Source organism: Mastomys coucha, unplaced genomic scaffold (assembly GCF_008632895.1).
Source record: "Mastomys coucha isolate ucsf_1 unplaced genomic scaffold, UCSF_Mcou_1 pScaffold21, whole genome shotgun sequence".
Classification (NCBI taxonomy): Eukaryota; Metazoa; Chordata; class Mammalia; order Rodentia; family Muridae; genus Mastomys; species Mastomys coucha.
The window spans coordinates 70,420,685-70,438,540 of NW_022196904.1; the positions used below are offsets into that span (position 1 = coordinate 70,420,685).

The 17,856-nt window shown below is 52.9% G+C and overlaps 1 protein-coding gene across 2 annotated transcripts; it reads right to left on the minus strand.

Moving 5' to 3' along the window:
- Window positions 1-456: 456 nt before the first annotated feature.
- On the minus strand, window positions 457-14,746 carry Furin (furin, paired basic amino acid cleaving enzyme). 2 transcript variants are annotated; one of them, XM_031387132.1, is made up of 16 exons: window positions 14,462-14,746; window positions 10,469-10,803; window positions 9,981-10,079; window positions 9,780-9,875; window positions 8,811-8,939; window positions 8,624-8,700; window positions 7,569-7,657; window positions 6,929-7,101; window positions 5,031-5,243; window positions 4,522-4,622; window positions 4,311-4,414; window positions 4,106-4,223; window positions 3,693-3,872; window positions 3,221-3,345; window positions 3,004-3,114; window positions 457-2,542 (listed from the first exon to the last, which is right to left on the minus strand). In XM_031387132.1, the coding sequence occupies exons 2-16, from the start codon at window positions 10,643-10,645 to the stop codon at window positions 1,953-1,955; spliced, it is 2,382 nt and encodes a 793-aa protein (XP_031242992.1). In that variant the 5' UTR covers window positions 10,646-10,803; window positions 14,462-14,746; the 3' UTR covers window positions 457-1,952. The 2 variants fall into 2 exon arrangements, with proteins under 2 accessions (XP_031242992.1, XP_031242993.1); XM_031387133.1 differs by lacking the exon at window positions 14,462-14,746 and adding an exon at window positions 13,757-13,911.
- Between the last annotated feature and the right edge of the window lie 3,110 nt (window positions 14,747-17,856).

Below are 17,856 nucleotides of genomic sequence, written 5' to 3' on the forward strand. Positions count from 1 at the left end.
ATGCCTCCCAAGTGCTGGGATAAAGGAGTGCGCCACCACTACCAGGCCCGCTTGTTTTCATATACACCCCAGGACCCTTGCCTGGGGAGGTAGACACCCCCAGTGTGATGGGCCTTTCCACATCAGCCATTATCAAAATGCTCCACAGACTTGTCCGCAGGCCAATCCGATGGAGGCAATTTCTCAACGGAAGCTTCTCTTCCCAGGTGACACTAGCTTGTCATAAAACCAAGGAGCACACAGATTGCCTGGGTTCACTCAGGATCCCCTCAGAATACCCTCAGACCTCAGCAGAGGAAGCCCTAGACCTCTTGAAGGCATGTAAGCCTCTGATTGTGGCCTGTCTGCAGGCAGTCAAGACACCACTAAGGCAGACTGGGCCCTAGTTCCCACCCCTTCCCCGAGCAGAGCACAGTAGAAGGTCCCGAGAAGAGAAGTAGGCACTGGAGACCAGGCTTGGTTTGCATAGTCTGCACATTTAATCACTTTAAAACCTCTAACATTATCTGTGTCCATTAAATAGAACCAACAATGCCAGGCCTGTTTAAATTACAAGGAAAAAAAAATCACTGTGCACCAACCCAGCATCTTACAAAACCAGCCTGGATGGCCGTAAGGGGTGGGCAGGAGAGCAAGGGGCACTCCTGGGCAGGTAGGCTGGGTACTGAGAAGGGCTAGGGGAAAGAAAAGGGGGGGGGAGCCCAAGTGGGAGGGAACTGATTGTCCTAATGGGAGGGGTGCAAAAGGCACATCAGAAGAGGGGGTTTGGGGGCATCATAGGCCAATGCTTTCTCCACCAGGGCACAGTGTTAGAAAGGGCTTGGTGGTGCCACCTGCCCATCCCTGGCACTTGGAGAGCCAGTGACCCATAAGCCCTTGGCACAACCCCATTTGAAACAGATGATGTCAGCCTACCCCTCCCACCATGACCCCTTTCCTAGAGCCCACCTGGCTGGCCTGCCTCTTTAGGACATGGGGCTTAGTTATTCCCTATACCTCAGGGCTGGGCAGCCATGGGAAGGGCAGGATGGGCATGGGCATGAGAAGGTGAAGGGTCCAGCTGCTACCCCCATTAAAAATACAAAAAAGAAAAAAAAATCAGCATCTAAAGTGAATAATCACAAAGTGAAAATATATCCTCAAACAGCTCCTGAGATCCCCACAGGGGAAAGCAGCATTGGGTAGGAGGCGGGAGGAGCCGGCTGGGCCACCGTCCCTCCCCACCACCCACCCAGGGGCTCCTGGACTGTGACTGCCAACAGCCCAGGCAGCCCCGGGCTCAGAAAACAGGGCCCTGGCAAGGGGAGAGGGTGCCATAGAGGATGGTCAGGACACCAGCACAAGGCCCCCAGAGCTTTAGCTCGGCCTGTGCTGGCCTAGCTCAGCCTGGCTACCAGCTGAGGTGGAGGCCTGGAGTGCAGAGGCAGGCTGAGAGCAAGAAAGTACAGGCACGCTGGAAAGTGCCTGCTTTGCTTTGGTCCCTTCCTATGACTGCAGCTTCTTCGGAGGCTCATCCGTGAGCCAGAGAGGGTCAGGGGATGCAAAAGCCCTTGGAGAGGTGGCTGCCTTCTTCAAGTACCTCCTAGCCAGCCTCCCTGTTGCCTGGATGGGGACCATTATTGCTTTCTGAGGGGCAGGGAAGGGGCAGGGCTGCAGCCTGGTCAGGGACTCAGAGAAAGGCTGCCCCTCTTCACTCTGTAGAAGTCCAGCTGGGCCAGGGAAGCTGCCCTAAAGATTTACTCCTTCCTCCACATGGAGGGGTTGTAGAGGGTGAGGCTCCTGGGACCCCACCTCAGGCAAACAGGTAGGCCCAAGGGTGGGGTAAGAAGCAGTCCCTGCCCCTCTCACCTACCAGCTAGGGTCCAAACCCAGTCCCAAGATAAAAAAATACTTTGGTGAATTAAAAAGTGCCCGAGGAAGGAATCAATTTGATGGGGTGGGCAGTGGGCTCATCAAAGGGCGCTCTGGTCTTTGATAAAGGCGGTCCTCTCGCCCCGGCCCTCGTCCTCTTCTGAGTCAGATGGGCACTCCTCCTGCCAGGCTTCAGGAGGCAGCCCCTTGTAGGAAATGAGGCCACGGTCCATGGTGTACACTTTCACTCCCCGGAAGCTGAAGCCTGAACACCGATGCAGGAACAGGAAGACGATGCCAAAGATGAGCACGATGATAAGGCAGCTGAGGCCGGCCAGGACCTCGGGCAGGTGAGAGGCCAGCCCAGCCTGCAGCCGGGGCTCTATCTCCACCTCTGGGCGCAGCGCAGGAGGCTGCTGCTGAGGCCGAGACTCTCGGCTGCTCTGGCTTTGCCGGGAGCAAGTTTTCTCCACAGGGTCCAGGGAGGCATGGCTGGGGCAGCTGAGGCAGTCTGTGGGAGCTGGGCCCTGGCAAGTGGCACATGAGGCGTGGCAGGGGGTACAGACGCTGGCACGGATGATCTCCACATCATTCTCAGTGCTGTAGTGTGTATCAAGGACTTGTGGTGTGAAGCCTGGTGGGCAGTGCTGGACACAGCTTTTCTGGTGCAGTGAGAAACCTTCCTCACACACTGCCAGTATAGAGAGGAGAGAAGCATTAGTAAAGTGAATGGTGGCCCCTAAGCCCCTGAGCTCTCCACCCAGGCTCCTATAGTCCTAAGCAGTCACCACAGTCCCCATGAGTTCTTTTTCTTTTCTTTTTCTTTCTTTTTCTTTCTTTCTTTCTTTCTTTTTGTTTTTTTTTTGTTTTTTGGGTTTTTTTTTTTTGTTTGTTTGTTTTTTTGTTTTTTTGAGACAGGGTTTCTCTGTATAGCCCTGGCTGTCCTGGAACTCACTCTGTAGACCAGGCTGGCCTTGAACTCAGAAATCCACCTGCCTTTGCCTCCCAAGTGCTGGGAATTAAAGGCATGCATCACCACTGCTCGGCTGAGTTCTTTTTCTTTAGCCATCTAAAGTTCACTGTCCCCTCTGACTCCACTGTTCCAATCCCATTCCCCCAACTTTCCCAGTCTCAATCACAACCACTACTGACCCACGCAGGCCTGGCTGGATGTGAGGGTCTTGCAGCCGCTGCTTTCTGGAGGTGTAGAGAGCCCCTCAGAGGCTGTGCCATACAGAACGAGAGTGAACTTGGTCAGCGTCCCTATTCCAGAGTTGATGAGAGAAAAAGGGTCAAGGGTGTGAGCACCATGTGGACACCCTAGCACCCACCGGCTCTCCCACCCTCCACTTTCCAGTGCCTCCAGTACCATAGTTGTTGGCCTCGCTGGTATTTTCAATCTCTAGGACCCATTCGCCAGAGGGGTCCTCATCCCAGGAATGAGTTGTCATGAAAGCCCAGTCATTAAACCCATCAGCAGAGTAGTCATGTGGTCTGGAGGGAGAGAGTTCCATATAGCCATTTGAGGTCTTAGAGGGGACCCCAGGTCAGGGACACCTAGCCCATTACATATGGGACATACACCATTCTCCCCATGTGCAACCTGCTAGACTGGAAATGCTTCTCAGGAAAGCTATTCTCCAGATGTTCTTAACCAGGGGACTGTTTCACAAGGGGACACACACAACTGGCATGATAGATGGGTCTAAGCAAGGATTCCTGTGATGAGGTGGTCCCAAAGGATGTAGCTGTCCCTCCCCACATTGTTACTGATGGTTGCTAGAGTCTTGGGGACAAATGAGGGAATGAACCAGGAAATGAGAAGGGAACATGGCGAGCACCTGGCAGCTAACAGGGTGGAGCGGGTGCCCATGGGGCTGATGAGGTGGATAGCCAGGTCACCACGGCGATTGTAAGACAGGGTAAGCCGTGCCTGAACGTGTTCCAGCCTGGTGATGTGGCTGGGCTCACCCAGGCATGCTGTCACCGTCTTGCGCACCTCTAGCCGTTTGCCAATGTCCCTGTGCAACGAATACCAGTGAGTCAGCAGGCCAGCAGTAACCAGTGAGCACCCCAGAAGCTCCCAGCAGTAATCAGTGGGCACCCCAGAAGCTCCCAGCAGTAACCAGTGGGCACCCCAGAAGCTCCCAGCAGTAACCAGTGGGCACCCCAGAAGCTCCCAGCAGTAACCAGTGGGCACCCCAGAAGCTCCTGGGCCCCATCTGTTCCCTCCCACTCAGGGTCCAGTCTTTACTTGGGCTCCATCAGGATTTCAATGATGCACTTCCGCTGGGGGGCCACTGTTGTCCAGTTCTGGGCCAGGGCCACCATGGCACCTGCATCCAACAGCCCGTAGCCATATGAATGGCTCACTGTGGAGGGAGGGAAGGGTCAACAGGAAGGAAGAAGAACCCCCATCCTACCTCAGAGCCTAAACCTCTGGGTGACCTTGCCCTCACCTTTCCGGCCCACACCATTGGTAGCCCAGTCATTAGCATTGAGATGGGCTGGCTTTGAGGTCTGTACCACCAGGTGCTGCATGTCCCGCCAAGTGAGGTTCTTACTGCAAAGGAGAGAATGTCTGGGGATCAGGCTGTTTGGAATGTGGCTGTGGAAAACAGCTGCTTTACAGGGAGTGTGGTGGGGACAGGCTGCTGCTTGCCCACTTACTTGGCCTCCAGGGTGAGAGCAATGATACCAGCTGCCAAGGGGGCAGAAGCTGAGGTGCCTGTGTGAGATTCTGTGCACTTCTGCCTCAGGTCAGTTGTCACCTGCCAGGGGACAATGGTGTTGAGACCTGATGGGTGCTGAGAGGAGTAAAGGAGCCACCTGCTTGTCCTTTTGCCTGTCGGACCTGGGTACCCTAGATGGTACAGTGAGCCCCAGCTTCTACCTCACTAATGCATAGCTCCTTGTAGGGCCAAGTTTGTCAAGGAATAAGGGGATCAATTAGAGGTTGGAGCACAGGGATATTTTCAGGGAATCTATACTTCTCAGGGGTTCAGAGATGGTTTTTCAGCCCGCAAGGGTCTGGGGGAATCCCCAGCTTGATAGTGCAATTACACAAGGTCCAAGCACTCTATGCAGCCACACAGGGCTGAGAGCAGACAAAGCCTACCAGGGCCCTGAGGAGAGAGCAGGAAACCTCCCTCCCATACCCGTAGCCCAGCAAGACTCACGATCTGCTTCTCATTCTGGTTGCCACTGCTGTAGGTTGTGGCCAGAGTGGAAGAGCAGGCCTCACTGTACCAGGGCACGTTGCCGAACTGTGTGGCGCTGCTGATGGACAGCGTGTAGATGCTGTTGGTGTAGCCATCACAGTTGCAGCTGTCATGTTCCCGGCCCCCATTCCCTGAGGCCCAGACAAAGATGGAGCCCAGCCCTCCTCGGCCCTGTGAACAAAGTGGGCTGAGGTTATTCAAGATGGGGGTGTTGGGGGTAGAGGGCAAGGAGGTGTAACAAGAAGATGCTAAAGCAGACTGAGAAGAAAGATGAGAGCCTTCATCTCTGCAGACTCCAAGTTCACTTCTTTGAGCCACCAAAGGTCCCTTGTAGATGACTATGTAAGCACAAAATCAAACTGGACCAGGTTCACAACAAAACGCTTAGAGGGGTGATCCCCATAGAATGGGGTGATCCCCACAGTACAGGGTGATGGGTGCTTTTTGTTTTTTCCCCCGTTATTTAATTTAAACTAATACTGTATGATACACATATGGTCACACATGCCATGGTGCCCCGTGGCTGCTAGAGAGAAGCTGTGTGCAGTGACCCTCTCCTTCCACGTTTATAGAGATACTAGGGCTTGAACTCAGGCCACTAGGCTTGTGTGCAGACTATTTACCTGTTAAGCCATCTCTTTGACCCTGTCACTTAACTTTATTATTTTTGGTAGTGCTGAAATCAAACCCATGGCCTCGGGTTGGGGATGTGGTTCTGTGGCAGAGGACCTGCTTACACAGGTGATGCCTCAGTTCAATGTAACACTGCAAACCATTGCCCAATTAAAGAAAAAAAAAAAAAGGGCCAGAGAATAGCTCGGCAGTTAAGAGGACCTGTTCTCTTGCCAAAGACCTGGGTTTGAGTCTCAGCACCCACATGATGGCTCACAAACACCCAGAATCCCAGTACCAGGGAATCCAATGGGCATGCATGCCATTGAAATATTTATACACATAAAATAAAAATAAATAAAATTAAGGTACATTGTCAGTCCCCAACTCCTTCCTATTTTAGTAACATTTAGTTTCTAACATTTATTTTTATTTAAAATTTTATTCTTTTTTTTTTTTTTCCAATACAGGGTTTCTCTGTGTGGCCCTGGCTGTCCTGGAACTCACTCTGTAGACCAGGCTGGCCTCAAACTCAGAAATCCGCCTGCCTCTGCCTCCCAAGTGCTGGGATTAAAGGCGTGTGCCACCACCACCCGGCCAAAAATTTTATTCTTATATATGTACATGTACTGCATGTGTGTTTGGTGCCCTTAGAGAACAGAAGAGGGTGTCAGTTTCCTACACTGGAGTTACTGATAGTTGTGAGCCACCTTATAGGTTCTGAGAACCACACCCAAGTCTTCAAGAGCAGCTAGTGCTCTTAACCACTCGGACATCTATCTAGCCTCTATAACATTCAATTTTACCACTTTTGTTAAGGTTAAAATTAATTAACTAGGCATAGAGGTGCACACATGTAATCCCCATAGTCAAGAAGCTGAAACAGTGGAATCATGGGTTCAAGGCTAGCCTGGGTTACATAGCAAGTTCCAGGAAAGTCTCAAGTATACAGAAGACTTTGTCTCAAAAAACAAACAAGGTCTGGGCAGTGGTGGCACACGCCTTTAATCCCAGCACTTGGGAGGCAGAGACAGGTGGATTTCTGAGTTTGAGGCCAGTCTGATCTATAGAGTGAGTTCCAGGACAGCCAGGGCTATACAGAGAAACTGTTTTAGAAAACTGGAAAAACAAAACAAACCAACAAAAAAACTAGGAAAAATAAAAATAGAGTAAGGAAGAGAACAATGGAAAAGATGGAACTCAGCCAGCCTGATTTCTAGAGCTAGACCAGGGCCCCACTTCACCTGGCTAACTCCCCGAAAGAAGGCCTCCTCAGCGAGCCGGGCTGGTCCATCCACAGTCTTGCCGTCATCCTCCGGGCCCCAGCTGGCGCTGTAGATGTGGATGTGGTTGGGATTCAGGCCCAGCGAACGTGCCTCTACTGCATCAGTCACCTCGCCATCCAACATACGCACCCCTGGCCGCAGAGGGGGGTGGGAAAAGGGATGCTGCGTGGGTCCAGCCACCAGGGGCACCCATGGGCACAGGCCCAGCTTGAACCCCAGGGAGGAGTAAGAAAGAGGAGTGGCCAGTACTGGAAACCCAAAGCCCCTTATGTATGGTCTCTCATTGCCTTTCAAGAAGAGGACCTAAGGAAGAAGAAAGCTGGTCTGACCTCCCCAAGTCACATTGTTCCTCACTAGAAAGAGTCTTGGGCCTCAAGAGCAAGGGATTGAAGGGTGTGCCATGATTTAGGGAGACTTCTAAGAGGCCCACACCCCACTCCACCGTGCTACCAGCTCTGGGATTCCATTTGCTAAGAACCCTTCATAGACTAGAATGCTGCCAAAGGATCTGTTGTGGAAGGTGTTGAGTGGTAGAGAAAACTTCCGGGAGAGGTCCCTCCCACCTCAATGTGTACCCAAGGCCAAGGCTCATACCCACCTCCAATTCGGGCGTTGTAAGCTACACCTACACCACAGACACCATTGTTGGCCACTGCTGCCACTTCCCCGGCACACCGAGTGCCGTGCCTGCAGATCAAGAACACAGCGTTAGTGGAAGGGCACGGAGTGCAGTGGTAGCTCTGGTTATGAGAAGGATCAGAAAGGCCCTTGGGACACCTCCACCATCCCATGTGCATACATAGTACTTCCCTGTGGCGCCTGATCAAAGGATCTCTACATTTGAGGCCAGCCTGGCCTACAGAGCAAATTCCAGGACAGCTAGGGCTACATATGGAAATCATGGCTAGAAAAACCAAAACCAGGGCTGGGGAGATGGCTCAGCGGGTAAGAGCACTGACTGCTCTTCTGAAGGTCATGAGTTCAAATCCCAGCAACCACATGGTGGCTCACAACCACTGGTAATGAAATCTGACACCCTCTTCTGGTGGTCTGAAGACAGCTACAATGTACTCATCTATAATAATAAATAAATCTTTAAAAAAAGTCTTATGTATAAAAAAAAACGTGTTTAAAAAAAAAAAAGAGAAGAAAAACCAAAACCAAAACTTCCTTTGGGGACCAGGGATATAGACAAAGATTTCAGTTGTGTGGTTTTATTGTTGTTATTCTTAAGATTTATTATTTATTCTTTTTATGTATATGAGTGCTCTGTCTGCATGTACACATGCATGCCAGAAGAGGCATCAGGTCCCATTACAGATGGTTGTGAGCCACCAGGTGGTTGCTGGGAATTGAACTCAGGACCTTTGGAAGAGCAGTCAGTGCTCTTAACTGCTGAGTCATCTCTCCAGCCCCTTGTTGTTTTTCCAGATAAAGCAGCTCGGCTGGCCTGGGACTCACTGTGAAAACCAGTCGTCAAACTCACAGAGATCTGCCAACCTTTCCCTCCCAAGTGCTGGGATTAAAAAAGTACGCCATCATGCCTGGAAAGACTTCGGCTTTTAGGTGGGACATGTGACATTCAGACTTACCCCTGTGTCCTTGATGGGTAAAAGGGAAAGGCTCAGAGACCAGGAATTTAACATTTCTCACCTGTTGTCATTCATCTGTGTATACCGAGGCTGTGGGTCAGGGTCCTGGTCATTGACATCAAAACTGGCTCCAGGATCCTGGTAAGGGCATGGCCATCATCAGGAGCTGCTTACCCACACTGACAGAACAGGACAGTCCCCAGAGGGCCCTGCCCAGGGATCACCCACCACTCTCCTCCATTCCTTACATAATTGCCTGCCAAGTCAGGATGGTTCTTCTCAATGCCGTCATCCAGGATGGAGACCACAATGCCATGTCCTGTGAAGCCCTGGGCCCAGGCTTCCTTCACATTCAGGTCTCGCTGAGTGACACCAGACTGCAGAGACAACCAGCCCATTACCAGAGATATTTGGTTGTTAACTCAAAAGGATCAATTCCACCCCAAAACCTCTATCTCTATCCATCCCAGCTTAAAATGCCACTCCTGGGGACTGGAGGGATAGCTCAGCAGTTAAAAATACTAGCTGCTCTTTCAAAGGACCCAGATTCAATTCTCATCACCCACGTGGTCACAACTGTCTGTAACCAGTTCCAGGGGATCTAACAGCCTCACAAACATACAAAAAAGCACACCAATGTACATGAAATAAAAATAAATAAATCATTTTTTTAAAGATTTATTATTGTATCTAAGTACACTGTTGCTATCTTCAGATGCACCAGAAGAGGGCGTCAGATCTCATTATGGATGGTTGTGAGCTACCATGTGGTTGCTGGGATTTGAATTCAGGACCTTCAGAAGAGCAGCCAGTGCTCTTAACAGCTGAGCCATCTCTCCAGCCCCCAAATAAGTCATTTTTTAAAATGCCACTTCTGGCTTCCACTGGAAATGTATAGATTCTGGGAAGGCAGGTTAGACTAGAGAACAGTGGTTCTCTAGTCTAACCCCCTGAGAAACCTCTAGGTCCAAAAATATTTACAGTTCATAACAGTAGCAAAATTACAATTATGAAGTAGCAACAAACATAACTTTATAGTTGGGGGTCTCACAACATGAGGAACTGTATTAAAGGATTCCAACAGTAGGAAGGTTGAGAACCACTGGGCTAGAGGCAGAAAGAAGGGAGAAGAAAACAGAAGCAGCCCCAGGGTGAGCCTCATCCACTCACAGGACCTCACTGTGGTGGGGAAGATGGCCAGAACCCAAGGAGCATACCAGGTACCACTGCTGGGGGAACTTGGGGTCTGTGGGCTCCTGATACACGTCCCTCTTGGCTCTTCGCTTTGCTACCTGCTGCTCCAGCCACTTTACCTAGGAAGGAGAGAAAGATGGTATAGGTGTGGGGGTTGCAGAGTGAGGGTAGACTCAGAACAGAAGGGGTGGCAGCAAGCCGGAAGGGCTAGGGCCACAACTTACTTGAGGCTCCCTCTGTAGCCGGCTGTGCCGCAGGCGGTGAGGCGACAGGGACCGCTTTGTCACTGCTCTGTGCCAGAAGTGGTAATAGTCACCGAAGATCTGCAATAAAGCAGTGAGTCTGAGATGGGCCTTCCATCTGCCAGTCCCTGGGGGAGGCAGAGATGGGGGTGGACAAGGCTGCTGGGGAGGCTCACAAAGGCAAGCGATTGGGGGGGGCAATCTGTTCCCTGCTTAGGACCCACAAGAACATGCAGGGGATGGAGAGGGACACCATCACTGAGATGTGCTGGCTTTTCTAAGCAACCTTCAGGAAAGCCCACAAACAGGACAATGCTATGGATCCCATCCCAACAGCCACTCTTGCCTAGAGGCACTCCCTGGAAGACAAGCTCAACAATTTCTGCTTTATGGTTTGAGAGTCTGCCCTCACTCTATCCACCACCAGGCTAATGTCCTGAAGTTACAAACAGGCCAAGTAAGAAGCCTACCTGGCCCAGGTTGTGGAACCCATGCTTCCATGCCACGCTATCAGCCACAGCTGGGCCTCCAGAAATGTGCACAGCCCAAGTGTTGGTGAAGATCTTCTGGCCACGAGCATCAGCTGCTAGCAGGACCAAGGCTCCTGCTGCTGCTACCACCCATAGGAACCAGGGTCTCAGCTCCATGGGGGGGCAGGTGACTGGGACCCCAGAGCTCCTGTCTCCCTGGCCTGGTCACAGGGCCTCGGCTGCCACGTGCCTGCTCAGTGCCAGGGTCCCGGAGCTGACTGGGGGGGGCATGGGGCCGAGATGGGGAGGGCTGGAGGACAGGATAAGAGCCCAATCTAAGGGAACAAGAGGAAGAAGGAAGAGTCAACCCTCTCAGTCGCACACTAATGCTGCCCTTCCTATCTTCAAGGCTGAGTCAGGGCCTAAAAGGAGTTTCAAGGGAGACGGGTAAAACAAGCAAACACCTCAAACACCTGAGGGGCTGGGGAGATGGCTCAGTAGGGACAGTTGCTGCCACCCAAGCATCAAAGCCTGAGTTTGGAGTCCCAGGACCCACATAAAAGGGTAGGCTCAGCAGCATGTGCCTGTAACTCCAGCACTGGGGGCAGTGCAGAGACAAGAATCCCTGGGCTTGTTAGCTGGCCAACCTAGCCAAATCTGCATGCTCCAGGTTTGGTAAGAGACCCGGCTTAAAAAAAACCAAAAACCCAAGATCAGAAACAGCAGTCGGGGCTGGAGAGATGGCTCAGTAGTTAGGAGCACATACTGCTCCTGCAGGGGACCAGAGTTTCATCCTGGCACTTGTATTGGATCGTTCACAACTGCTTATAACTCCAACTGTCAGGGATCCAACCCCAGCCTAGACAGACAGACAGACAGACAGACAGACTCACACACACACACACACACACACACACACACACACACACACACACACACCACAAACCCCCAAGTTGTCTCTGGAAGAAAGCCAGCACATATCCCTAACGGTCAGCCAAATAGACTGTGGACGCACAGCCCCCTCCCAAGTCCTTCTCCATCACGAATACAATTAGCAAACAATAACCAAAGAAAGAAAGATACATTATCAAATGGATGTACACAGGATTCCATTTTGTTTTCTTAAAACTATACATGAATATTTATACGTAACCAAAACAAAATCTGGAAGGATACAAGTTAAAACTTAACAATGGCTCCTTGGAGATGGTGAGAATCATGAGTAGTAATCATTACTTTCCTCTCTGTGCTATTGTATGTTCTCAAGATATCTAGGCATATTTTATAAAGGAATAAATGTTGGCTCTTTAAATAACAAACAGGGTCTACCCAACTCATTAAGGTGTTCAGCAAAAAGGTTAGATGTGGGGAGTTATTTAAAAGACTCTCAGTCCCTGGGAGGAAAGAGTGGGTGACTTAGGTTGGGATGGAGGCTGCAGAGCCGCACTCCGAGCATGAGGGATTCCTGAGGTTTTGCCATCCTCTAGGGCTGAGATGACAGCCATCTTTAGAGGCAGGGCCCAAGCTGTTTCCTGGGCAACTTTGCTCCTGCTAGTCCAGCCCTGCTTGGTTTAGAAGCCAGAGCTGCCCCCCTGGCTTGTTCCAGGCCCACCACCTTGCGTAATCTGAGCCAAGCTGCCAGGGCAAACACTGGCTGCTGAGCCAGGAGCACCAAGGTGAGGCTGAATCAATAGCCCTGAGTGGTGTTTTTCCTCCTTCAGCAAACAGACAGCAAGACCTCTCTGCCTGGGGCCACATAACTGTCCCCATAAAGGGCCCCTGACTAGCCACAAGCCAAGCTCCTGGGGTGGGTGGCAGCTAGGAGAGGTTCCAGTAGGCTGCTGGGGGTGTCCTGTCTAAGTGCCAGGATCCTGATGCCCCTACCATTCCCATGGCCCAGGCCTGGAAGTGGCCATTCAGCCAAATGGTAAAATGTAGATACCTCAGCCCACACAGCCCTGAGGAGCTGGACAGATCTGCTTGCCACTGGAACTCCATGATTCTCCAGGAGCTGCCATGAGCTACACCGGCCTCCCTAACTGCTGCCGTCTCACCCTACAGGCTGAGGGGACTCCACACACAATCCTGGAGTATTTCAGTTTACACCAAAATAACCTGACAGCTGATGGCAGGAGACATCCACGAGGCAGAGTCCATGCCTGAAGGGCAGAGTCCAAAGGGCTCCAAAGACATGCCTGAGAGTTATAGCTCCTTGTCTTCCCACATAGAAACAGGACCCTTGCCACATCTAAAACCTCTTGAGCTTAGACGTCAGCAGACTCCCTGCTCTGAGTTCTGAGAGACCTGCCTACAACTTCCAAATTATGGCTGGGTTTGTCTGGGACTAGCCCAGGTTTCAGCAAACTATAGATGGGGCCACAGAGACAGAACCCTCCACCCCACCCCAAGAAAGATGATCTGCTTCCTTCCACACCAAGTGTTCCCAACTATGGTAAGGGTGGGATATGGATTCCAGACATCAGAGAGCCCTGCCTCATCATCAAGGCACATAGAAGGAGGACCCCCACATACATGCGCGCACACGCACGCACGCACGCACGCGCGCGCACACACATACACACACACACACACACACACACACACACACAAAGAGCTGAGAACAATGAATGAACAAGGGTTCTCCCCACCCCCATCCCAGACTCTGACTCACCCTCTGAGTCCCAGTTGTCTCAAAACCAGGAGACTGGATATATTTCTAGCCTCTCTGGGTCAGCCTTGCCCAGCTCTCAGCTGGGCCTGCCTAGAGCTAGGACGGTATATAGCCGTCCTAGCTCTTTTCCTGGGCAAAGCCTTTTTGTCTATCCCTAGGACCTACAGACAGAGATAACCACAACCACTCCAGGCATCAGCCAGGCACTTACCCCCAGGTGTGGCTGCTGTTTCTAGGGCCTGGCTAAGGCAGCCACAGAGCAAGACTGCTGGGAAACCCAATCAGGTCTCTCTTTCCAGCGGAGACCCCAAGGCAGGTCCTGTTACAGGCACCTCCCATGAAATTTTAACTCCCAGTCCCTGCTCAACTACTGTTCCCTCCGAGATCTTACACAAGTCATTTCCTCTCTCTGGGCCTCAGTTTCCTTGGTGGTTAAAAACTATTAAGCCAGAGGTTTTCAAACTTTTTTTTTAAAGCCATGGAATCCTCTTTTTAAAAATACAAATTTTAGATAGAAGCCTAAAACAGGAAACACACACACCTAATCTGCTTGACCACTCTCCTTTGCTATGTCCACACCTGGCCAGCAGCCACAAGCCCTCACTGGGCCACATCACCTGCGTTGCCTTGGCACTTCCCAAGTCAGAGAGAATCCCAGTGCTCCAGAGAGATGAAAGTCCTCTTCCCCCAGGCGCAAAGACCTGGGGCGGTGGGAATGGGAAACGTAGGCACTGACCAGACTGGTGTCTGCTGTCAGACCTGTATGGCGAGCAGGCCGCCCCTCGGCCAACCACCCGATGGGGGCAGCAGGGGCCTCGGCCAGGCCTCGGCAGGAGGCAGCCCAGAGTGAGCCTCCCCAAGCCGGCCTGTGCGCGCCCGCGAAATCCGCCCCCGACCGCTCCGGCCGTACAGGTGTGCGAGCCGGCCGAGGACCCCGTGCCCTACCAGGAGCGCGCCCCAGGAGGCGCAGGCCCTGGCCGCCGGGGCCACGGAGGACGGCGGGCAGGCGGGGAGCACCCAGAGCCCGAGGAATGCTCTGCCTAGCCCGCCCCAGCAGGGGCCCCGCCGGCGCTTCCTGAGGTCAGAGGGCTCGCCCCGGCCCCAGCGGAAAAGTACCGGCGCGGGCCCAAGCCCGGCGCTCAGGTGGGCTGCGCGGCTCCCGTCCTCTCGCCGCGGCAGCCGAGAATCCGCGGCCAGAGCCCAGGGGCCGGCGAGGCCCGGGGCTGCGCCGCCCGGCTCCCCGCTCCCCCCTCGCCCGCTCTGGGCCCGGCTCCCCAGCGCGCCGCCTCCCCGGCCCCGGGCCGCGCGCCCTCGCCGCTTACCCTGGGGAGCCGGGCGGGGAAACTTTTCCGGACGAGCGCCGCGGCTGCTCGGGTACCCCTCGGCCGAGCACGGAGCCCGGCGGCGGGGGCCTGGCTCGGGCGGTCCCCGCGCCCGGCGGCGGCGTCTTCACGGCGCGCAGGCGGGGAGGCGCGGCGGCGCGGCCTCGGCCCGGCCGGCGACCAGGGCAAGGCTCGGCCTGGGCTCGGGCGCGGGCGGGGGGCAGCGGCCCGGCCGCGGCGGCGCGGCTTGTTTACTCGGGCCGCTGTCACGGCGGCGGCGGCGGCGGCGGCGGCGGCCCCGGCTCCTCCTCCTCCTCCGCGCCGCGCCCCTCCCCCTCGCGGCGCCACCTCCGCGCTCCGCGGCCGCTGCCGGCCCGGCCCGTTCGCCGCCCGGGCCGGGCCGGCGTTCCGAGCTCTCCATGCGGCCGGCCCTGCGGTCTCCGGGTGCCCTGCCTGCGGCTGCCGGCGGAACGGATCGGGAGCGTGGTCCCTGCGCGCCACCCCAGACCCTTCGGTCCGCTCTGGGTTCGGCTCTTGGCCCCGCGAACTCCCGGGCAGATGGTTTCGGAGACCCGGACTGGGAGCCCGCGGGCGAGATGGCGAGGGAAGGGCCGAGGGTCGCGGGGTTGGGGAGAGTCTAAGCCGGCCCTGCCTTCCCCGCCGTCCTGGGTCCAGAGTTCTGAGTTTGGGGATAGTCAAGGGAAGCGCCCTGGGATGGCCGACCTGGGGCAACTCCACTCTCGGGTCGGACCTCACAGAGGCATGGCAGCCCTCGCGCCTCCAGCTAGAGGAGTCACAGTTTTATTTGCTTCTGTAGAGGCAGGTGGATAAACAGAAATAGCCCACCCCCTTTTATGTTTGGTGGTTTTTTTTTTTTAAATACTTTTTTCCCCCTGCAACAACGGAGAGCTAGGCACTCGGCCAATCAGTTCACCCTATCTTCTCCTTATGTACATTCTTTAATCCACATAATCCTTTCAGGCTGACATTATTAATCCCACTTTACAGATAAGGAAACTGAGGCACATAAAGTTTAAATAATTTTCCTTAAGCTACACAACTTAGCAGGCCTCGGATTTGGCAGCGCTTCACTCCAAGCTACTTACAATATACCAGCCAGAGCCCTTCCCTCCCTGGGTTCCTGCCCTAGAAAACGGCTGTGCTACTTGGCGGAGGTCGACATTCTGCTTGAGCTGAGAAAAAAGAGGGGGAAATGGGCCAAGATCTTCCCAGGCTGGGTTGTTCCAAGGTCGCCAGCAGCCTCTGCACATCCCTTCTTGCTCTCTGTGAGATAACCTGGCTACATGATCCTATCCTGGCCTCTTCCTGTGTGCCTTTAACACGGTTCCTGTACTGTCCTAGAAACAAATGCCACCAAGCACTTCTAGAAGCACTATTCTAAGCTGGCTCCATATGCAGCTCTCCATCTACAAATGTGATAGCTAGGTACCTCTTCTGTATCCTGGGTTATGCTTTTTCAAAGGACAGAATATAGGCCCAGTGAGGTTAAATAATATACTGAGGAGGCACGAGTAGTAGCACCTAGCTGTAATCCTCAAACTGGGGAGGCTGCAGCAGGAGAATAGCCACAAGTTCAAGGCTAGCTAAGATTACATATAAAAGACTTTGTCTCAAACCCCCCAAAGAAATACACATATGCACATACACAACACACGTGTATTCCTAAAGTCATTTGTGTGGAAAGTCATCCAGCAAAGTTGGGCTCAAATCCCTGTGGTACTATTTTGCCTTGTGCCAACCTTAAATGCTCAGAGCCCCGATTTATCCCTCTGAAAATGGAGAAGTGTATGAAGTTAACTGAATCTCTTATTTGAGCATCCTTTAATACACTGCAGACATGGGGTCTCTAAAAGTTGGGAGGTAGGTCTATAAGTCTTTCTGGCTCCTCCCAGATTGTGGGCTTTCCCTTAGAAGGAGCTAAGATGTGTGGGGACCACTGTGGGGTAGCCCCTAGCAGCATCACCACATGCACTTTTGGGAGAACAATACTCCTGTGGTGAGACTGAGGCAGGAAGTGAGTCAGAGATTTTCCTTAGGCTATGAGCAACGTCACCCATTTAGGGGAAACAGGGACAGGGTTGGCCCTATCTAGCAAGGGAGTCCCCTAGTGCCCCTCCCAATCGTCCTGTGATCTAAAAGTTTACCCCAGAAGGAAAGCTTTGTGGTTTCACCCTTCCTTGGAGGCTGGCCCAGAGGAGTCTCCGTGGGCCTTTGGAGGGAAGAACTAGCCAGAACCCTGAAGGCTGCACCCAGGCACAACTATCTTCTGCCAGCCTCCCCTCTGCCTTGCCCTGAGTGGGAAGCAGTCAGCTGTGTCTGCTTAAGGGACAGGGCTGTGTGAAGGCCCCAAGCAGGTGAGCAGCTGCCCTGCTAACCGCCACAGCTGCCTATATACTTTGTCTCTCTCACATAGATTGCATTTGCAATAATTCTGCTGACAAGAATCTCAAAGTCTTTCTTGTTAGAGGGAGAATCTCTTATCTTTCTGCAACCAGTCCGATAGGCAGGTACTGTACTCTTTATCATTCTTACCATCGACCCAAAGCCTAAGGGTCCAGGAACCTCTAACACTCAGTTCGTGACGTAAGTCTTCTATGGTGACACTTACCAATTTTTCAGAATCCTTAGTACTCAGAGTCTAAGATGGGTGAAGTGGGGCCATCTGGACGGGGGAGGGGGTGGTGAGGGGGGCAAGAGGAAGGGCCAGCCAGATCTCTCTTTACTCTTAGATTTGCAGCTGATCCTTAAGTAACCACAGAGAGCTTTGGTGCTAAAATCCAGTCAGTTCCTTTGTACCCTTGAGGAACTGTGGGGGTCTCTATCTTTCAAACCTCTCCTTAACCCGAGGCACCCAGAAACCTTCAGCAGCAACCACCTTTTGTTTAAATCACTGCATACACAGCATATGTGTGTAAAGGGATGAAGAGCTTTCTCCTTCCTTCCTCTCTCCCTCCCTCCTTCCCTCCTTCTCTCCCTCCCTCTCTTCTTTCTTCCTTCCTTCCTTCCTTTCTTTCTTTCTTTCTTTCTTTCTTTCTTTCTTTCTTTCTTTCTTTCTTTCTTTCTGAATCTTCAGGAATGTCTCCACAGCTCCTATAATACGTTCATGAAAGGTTCAGCTCATGCAAAACTGAGTAAAGCATGCTCATACGTCACCATCTAGCTCCAGAGAATCCAAGATCCATCCTGCCTGCCACTGCTTCCCTGTTGGCTGCTGGTGCCCCGTGAGGCTCTTGTCACTCAGGCGGTAACTTTCCAGTTCTGGCTAAACCACTTTGGGCAAAAACCCTTTATATGACAGGCCAAGTGGTGTCTGTAGGTGGGGGGAGGAGCTTCAAGTCAGAAGTGATTTGGCAGTGACATATCTGGTCACGTTG